The 7566-nt window shown below is 49.7% G+C and overlaps 2 protein-coding genes across 2 annotated transcripts; both read right to left on the bottom strand.

Moving 5' to 3' along the window:
- Positions 1–1378: 1378 nt before the first annotated feature.
- PODANS_1_8760 (uncharacterized protein) lies at positions 1379–2068 on the bottom strand (the record flags this gene model as incomplete). The annotated part of the gene is made up of 2 exons (XM_001913070.1): positions 1379–1620; positions 1924–2068. The coding sequence occupies 2 exons, from the start codon at positions 2066–2068 to the stop codon at positions 1379–1381; spliced, it is 387 nt and encodes a 128-aa protein (XP_001913105.1).
- A 1398-nt stretch (positions 2069–3466) lies between these two features.
- PODANS_1_8770 (uncharacterized protein) lies at positions 3467–5700 on the bottom strand (the record flags this gene model as incomplete). Its single annotated transcript, XM_001913071.1, has 2 exons — positions 3467–4793; positions 4856–5700. The coding sequence occupies 2 exons, from the start codon at positions 5698–5700 to the stop codon at positions 3467–3469; spliced, it is 2172 nt and encodes a 723-aa protein (XP_001913106.1).
- Between the last annotated feature and the right edge of the window lie 1866 nt (positions 5701–7566).

Raw genomic sequence — 7566 nt, forward strand, 5'->3', positions numbered from 1 at the left:
TATGCACATCCGGGGAGCATAAGCGGATGGGCAGTGATGATCCCCCCGAGCCGCCCACATGGACCCCCTCCCTTTTCACCACCGCCCAACCGAACTGGCACGCACACGCACCTTGGGATGGATAGGTAACTTGATTTGAGCAATCTTGGTCTCCATTACCAGCGTTGCATCGGGTTGGTATAGCTCGTACGATGTATACCCTCCTACCTTCACAATCGAAAAGATTCGACCACCTACTTCTGTACGGAGTATTTAGACAGAGCTATCCCCAGGTTGAGTTGCAGATGCGAGGTGCTGATCCCATGCTGGGTGGCCACCCTTGATGGGCTGAAAATTCACAGCTTGTTGAGGTGAGACATGTTCTTCACAAGCGGCCGTCTTCTTCTATGGTCTAGAGTGGAGTTCGGGATAGTGTTGGAGTGTGAATAAGGGTCCCTTTCAAGCTTGCTAGTCGCCAAGCCCGATGGGCATAGCGGGCATGACTCCATGAGGGGTAATGACGATGTGTTCCCGGATCCGATGCGACGGTATTTGACTACACTATGCTTTTGACAAAACGGCGGTTAGGTATTCCCGGTTCTTGAAGAAGGACCGCTTCACCACATGATCACAGTTGTCAAGGGACCTTCAACCAGGAGAATAAATCCTCAAGGTGGTGACACGGCATGTGTGTGCAACTGCCGGAGGCGTAGTACCGCGGTTTGCTTTCCTGGCTCCGATCTCGACATATACTGGTTTTGTTTCCCTTAACACCATGAACCTGGAAGTTATATCGGATGGTGTATGTGTGCATTCTTGCGCGTGTTGTGTGAGTGGGACCTGCAAGATGCAGGTTCAACTCCCACATCAGGCAGCACATGGTTCCTGGGTTGGGTTACAAAGTCAAACCAGTACCCCGTAGGCGATGGCCAAAAAGCAAGGCACGAAGCGCCCCAAAGCAGCCAAGAAGGAAGATTCAATATCAGAATGGCTCACCTGCTCACACCGGTCAAGGTGTGTGTGTGGGTTTCATTACTTACGAGGAATCTCTTTTCTTGGTGAAGCTCCTCGTGATCAGCTTGATGGTGAGGTGATGTGCGGTTCTTGCGGTGGTTGGAATCAGGACAAACAAGCAAAGCACACAAAAAAGAGCTAGAGATATTGCCAAAAGCTTGCCATTATAGTATACCTTGCGTCCCAACTCATATCCACCTCATTATCATATCTCATCTCTTTGATATAAACACCCCCCTCCCCCCCCCCCATCCCCACCTCCTTCAAATAAAGCCGAAATTGCAAAACGTTCAACAAGTCGTGAACAAAATGTGGTATCAGTGCAGATTGACAGTAGAAAGCAAGAGAAAGAAAAATTCCAGACAAACACTCCCACACCTTCTGTCTATTTCTTGAACACTCCCAAAATCTTCCTCTTCAGTCTGTCTGCCAAACCGACAGGGTTCGTCTCCCCGTCCACCACCTTCTTGGCGTGCTCCTTGGAGGCATCCTTGTACTCGTTACCAGCACCGCCGCGGCCAGTGTGGTAGTCCGTGTCCTGGGATGGACGAATGGCAGCCTCGGGAACCAAGTCCTTGTCGGCACGGACGGTCTGCTTCTTGCCAGTGTCGGCGATGTTGGCGGCGCCTTTGGAAATTCTCTAGTTAGCCTTTTTGTTCTGTTCGGGTCATCTTGTGTGTGGAGAAAGAAAGCCTTATCGTCCTGCCGAGCCTTGGCGTAGGCCCCGTGGGGGAGGCAGCAGGGGTGCTGGGTCGAGGTCGATAAGGCTAGCATGACACCACCTCGACCACCATCATCATCATCACCAGAGTGTTGTTTTGTCCCTTTGTTTGATTGTAGGGGGAGGAGACAAGTGGACAGCGATGTTGATGGCGTGGGTCATGGGCTATATCCTAGATGATATATGGGACAAAAGAGACCGAAGCTTACCTCCACGACCAGTGCTGAAAGCTCCATCGCCATGGCTGCCCTCGGCGCCAACACGGACGACCTCTCCATCAACGTACTTGGTGTCATCGGGGTTGATGTTGCCGGCGCCACCGCGGCCGTGGGAAACTTCAGGAGGAGCGGCCATTTTTTGTTAGGTGTAGTCGTTGACTCGCGGTATGTGGAACGACGAATATGTCCGGTAACCAGGTGGTGAGCTGATGTGTTTTTGGTGACAGCAACAAAAGCTGAAAAAAAAGGGAGAAAGGGAGGGTCGCAAGGGCGAGGAGATGGGATATGCGCCTTATAATGCACCCCGGCTGCACACGCACACACACACCACTCAGGTTGCTTTCGTCTCGAGGCGAACACCAAGGTAAGGTAAGTAGGCGGGTAGGGAGACCTAACGCAATAAGGGACGCCGAGCACAGGCGCTGCAGGACACTCGAACTCGATCAGGATTGGGCAGATTTGGAAAAAGACAGCGAAAAAATCATATCATAGGATGGCTGGTTACTGGCACCTGGGTTGTACCAACTGGCGGATAGAAATGATACGGATCATCACCTTTGGAGAGAGGGAGAGATAACACCATTGAAAAGCCAAGATCTGGAACGAAGACAGGACGGGAGCATCCCGGCTAGTTCCTGGAATGGCGAGCTAGGACAGAAGGGGAAGTATTGACCCCCACATGCTGATTATGTGTAAGTCGTGATCATCTTTGTTAGGACTGCGAGCGGAAATGTCTGTAGAAAATGACCAGTACTTCTTAGATATTGGTTGAAGAGCACAGGTCTCAGGAATAAGCTGTTATACAAACAGCGAGAGCCGCAATATAATGCAATGTAATTGAACGCTTGAAGTTGGAGCAACAGTAAACGCACACCAAAAACATGTGCTCCAGCTTGGCAGAAAAGAATCGGCCCTAGCCTGATCAGGCATGCGCCACAAACAGTGGGGAGCCACAGCTTCACCCACAGGCTGACCACTCACAACTGCTCCCTCCCAACGACACACCTAACCACATTACGTACCGGGTTCAGCCAAAGGCGCAGCTTTCCACTCACCCATTTTCCGACAGAAAAGCTCAAAGATATGGAGATCCTCCTTCTGCATGGTTGTATCGCGCTGCATGTCAAAGTGCGGGAATGCGCCTTGTCGTGATTTAAGCTCGGCAAGGTGGAGACAGCATCTCTAAGCATGAAAAGATTCACTGTGGCAACATTCAGTTTGATGTCTACAACATGAGAGGTTATGTTTCTTTATATACCTATATTGTTCCTTATCTCATTCTACCCAACCCAACTCGCTATTCAGCTCCCCAAACCTCCAGCCACGGGGTATTTCCCTTCTCCAAGAACGCCCCAGGCAATGACGTACCCAAATGGTCCAAAGATAAGATAAGAGCTTCCCATCTCAAATCTTTATGCTGATTGGTGGGCGGGGGTTTTCACATCCCCCCTTGTTCCTCGACTTACACTTAGACGCTCGTCGCACGGACCACATCAACTTCACATGCCACCATCACCACTTCACCTCTCATCAGCTACTCTCCTCCCCCCTCTAAAATAATAACCTCCCTCTCCCTCTCCTCCATCTCCCTCAACATCCTCCCCCTCTCCTCCCAAACCAACCTCCCCCACTCTGCCTCCATAACTTGCCTCCGTCTCAGCTCCCTAGCCTCTTGTCCTAGTTCCTGCTCAAGTTTTTCCCTCTCCCTCATTAATTCCCTCTCCTTTCCCCCCTTTTCCACAATTTGCTCCAGTTCTAACATCCCCATCTCTCTGTTTTGTGTTGATCTCATTTTTTGGTTTAGGGTGACGTATCCAGTCTGGAGTTTCCTCTCCTCTGGTGATTTCCCTGCGTCTGGGATAGAGTCAGAGGGGGATTCTCCTACTTTGAGAGAAAACTCCCTTTCGACGCCTTCGTGTTTCTTTTGAAGGGAGGCAACACCTGCAATGTGGGAGTTTTGCATGCGGGTGAGGGCGGTGGATTGCTTTAGATTCAAGCTGCGACGGCGAAGGGCATGGGACTGGACGAGCTGGGATGTTTCGCGGGAGTGAGACGTGATTAAAATGTCAGATTGGTGGTCCGTTATCGAGGTCATGATAAAGGTGAGAAGGGAGGAGTGCTCGGATATTTGGGTCAGTCTCGCGAGTGTTGATTCATCAGCTGGGGTGGTGGTGGGTTGTGAAGCTTGGCTGCTGCTGCTGGCAGGTTCGCTCTGTTGTTGCTGTTGTTTCTCATGCCGGCGCGCGGCGGCTTTTGATTTCATCACGTCTACCTGTCTCTCTGCGCAGAAGCAAGTCTTCCACCTGGCGCCGCAGACGTAGCAGAACTGGCCGCCGCAGGGGCAGGTCATGTGTCTACATCCGGACACGTGCTCTACGACGCGTTTGCAGCGGTGGCATTTTTGCCAGCCGGACTCTTGGATGAAGGCTTTGGTGTGGAGGTAGTCTGGGTCTTGGGGGCAGTATTCGGTTTTTTTGTGGGCTTTTTGGTGGCAGGTGGGACACATTTTGTGGCCTTTGGTGCACTTGAGGTAGGGGGTGGTGGTGGTGCCTGTTTGGGGGGTGATGATGGTGGTTTTGTCGTGCCATCGGCCGCAGTCGGGGATGGGGCAGTAGATTCTGTCGGTGGTTGCGTATTCGGTAGATTTTTCGTTGTAGAGTTTTCGGGTTGATCGTGAGGTGTACTTTGTGATGGTGCGGCAGGGGATGGGGTTGAGGCAGCATTTTGGAGGGAATTGGGCTTCGGTTTGGAGGCCGGTGAGGACGAGCTGCTCGAAGCAGGGTTTGCAGTAGGTGTGGTTGCATATGGCGGCTTTTACCGAGTCGGCTCTTTTAGTGGGTTCGAGACAGGCGGTGCATTCTCTGGGTAAGAAAGTTAGTCGAGAGGAGGGAGGTTGGGTGGGAAGGGTAGGTATGGGGCGTACATCTCTTCTCTAGATTCCTTGGTGCCGTCTGAGGGACGGTTGAGGGTTTTGAATGTGAGCCTAATAAAAGCACTGGGCGATCCTGGAGTTTCCTGGTTGTTATTCTTTTCGCCGGTCTGAGATATATACCGCTCCAAGTGGCGATGAGAGAACACCCTGCGACGCCAGGACCGGGATGGCTTGAGTGTTGGTCGTTCTGGCTCGGTTTGGGCCTCGCTTGGTAGTGATTGATCCTCCACGCGAGAAGCAGGCGAAACGACCACCGCCGTTGTCAAACTCTCCGCGGGTAGTTCATTTTCTTCTGTCATTTGTTGATTTTCTGTTGCCTGTTCCTCTTCCTCCTGTCTCGCCGTGTCTGGGGCCACACGCTGGGCCAATGCCACAGCCGCCTCTTTCTCTGAACGGGCTCGTTCAAAGACTGCGTCTATCGATAATCGTACAACCGTGCGGATTGTATCTGGTATATCTTTGAGCGCGGGTGGGTACGAGGAAAGGGTTTCTGGCACGGGGTAATCGACGAGGAAGTGTTCGCCGTCATTCAATTCTTCGTTTTCAAGCTGCGGTGGTGGTAACCACGTTGTGGGTGAGTTCTGAGGAAGGCTGACAGCAAGATTTGCCTGTTTTCCTTTTTCTTTGCCTTGAGCGTTCGGGGTCTCGTCTGGTGGATCTATGCGCAGCGGATCGTCGTCTACTGGCGTGGTCTCGACATAAATAGGCCGATTCGGTCCCCTTGTCATATCTCCAACTGCAGCGAGAGCCATAGCTTGCAAAGCTGCCCACAGAATGACCTGCAGAAGTGGCAGGGTGTCTTTGTCGAAAACACCGGCCTGTAGAAGTTCTGGCATTGGGTCGTTCTCGGGGATTCGCAGATCGAGGCGATAGCTGGGCCTGGCAAGAGGACCAGAAGATAGAAAGGAAGTAAGAGGATATTTTCAAACAGAGATTAGGAGTTTGACTTTGATATTTCTTTGCTGCTCGTTTTTTGAGCCCCCGCGAAGTGGCTTCGAGTTTTGAGGTAAGCCACAAAGTTAAGTCTCGGGTTTTGAGAACTTTATATGCTTTTTAAAGTGAGCAACGATTAGGAATTCACGACATCTTTAGAAGCGTGGTACTCCAGTGTCAGGTTATCTCGATATATAGAGAAACTAGCTGTAACCGGAGCATGCATCCCTCGAAGCGGGTTTCCAGGCGACCTTTCGAGGCGAGCCTCGTTTTGTGTGGAAGGTGACCATCCATTGGTCCAGTTTGAGCTAATATGGTCACACTCTTTGCAGTAGGCATACCGGGAGGCTGTGTGTTTACTTGTTTGGACTTGGTCTCGTTGATCGGGGCGAAGCTACATTGAAACAATGAGCTGGAATTTGTTTATACAGAGCAAGGCAGATTCTAGCTCGAGGCTCGCTCTATTTACTACAAGAAGCTAACCAGTTCAACGTGGCAGGTCTTGGCGATTGAGAGGTCTCTGAATGGAAATGCGGTAAGTTTGAGCTTTGAGCTCAGCCCTGGCGACCGAAGTCCCGATTATAGCTCGGTCTGCCTAGGCCGTGTGGGGCCGTCGATCCACTGCCGCTCCGGACGGAAGCGCTCAATGGAGCGCCGAAGCGGCCGCTGGATTGCCGAGGTTCCACTATAACAGAGGGTCTGTGCGAAAGCAAGACCTCTCTCCGTAGGAGAGAAGGCTACTTTTTCACCAGACAATATATTTCGACCGGACAGTACACCTACCAAAATACACCAAAACTAAGTCTATTTTTTTTCATGAAATTTATATATTAACTAATAACTAGATATATCTACAATAGCTATAAATTAACTAATAAATATTAAAACCGTAATAATTTATTTTAAATCTTAAAAATATAATAAAATTATATTATAAAATATATAGCTAATTTGTTATAAATTTTTATTTTAATTGCTATTAATTTACTATATATGACGAACCCTTTACAGAATCTCTTAAAGGAAACAGGTTTAAGGGAACTTCTGACAATTAGTTTTGGGCAGCGAGACAGTGCACAACAAGATGTCTCAATGTAAACACAAGATACCGTGAATACAACTGTAGATTGCATACTGCGGAACTATCTATCTACACCAGCCAGTTCCTCCGTATATATAGATCCTGGAGCCCTGAGGTGCTCGCCCCTGCTACGGCCCCGATTACCCATAGCACATTGCATCCTGCAAAGTGCTCGTCGTGCTATGCCTCTGATCACTCGTACCATCTTGCATCCTGCAGAGTGCTCGTGTGTCTTAGCGCCATAGCACTTTCGTCCAGCCCTGATTGGCTATCTCCTGACTTCTCTAATGATTGGCTAGGGACGTTCTGCGCCCTACATATAGCGCGGCCTGCTGTTGGGTTAACTGTAACACTATATTAATTCTAATTAGAAATATTTATTTTAGGTAATATATAGATATTTAGCAGATATTATAATCTTTTGATGAAAAAGTCCAGCTAGAAAGCTCTTAAAAAAGCTCTCTAGAAAGTTCTGTAAAAAAATTCTAGAGAGAGGTTGACTAGTAGGCTTTTAAAAGTAGGTTTGTTACGGTTCAGGAGAAGCGAAGACGCCAGGACTAGTGAGACTGGAGCGGGCGGACAATTGGGGCCTGTGGAGTAGGGAATAGCACGGGTTAGGAGATCTAGAATTTGAGAGATAGATCCGTAGATCTATGGATTTAGAGCTAGATCCAAAGATCTAGAATTT

The sequence above is a fragment of the Podospora anserina genome, chromosome 1 (genome assembly GCF_000226545.1).
Source record: "Podospora anserina S mat+ genomic DNA chromosome 1, supercontig 1".
NCBI lineage: Eukaryota > Fungi > Ascomycota > Sordariomycetes > Sordariales > Podosporaceae > Podospora > Podospora anserina.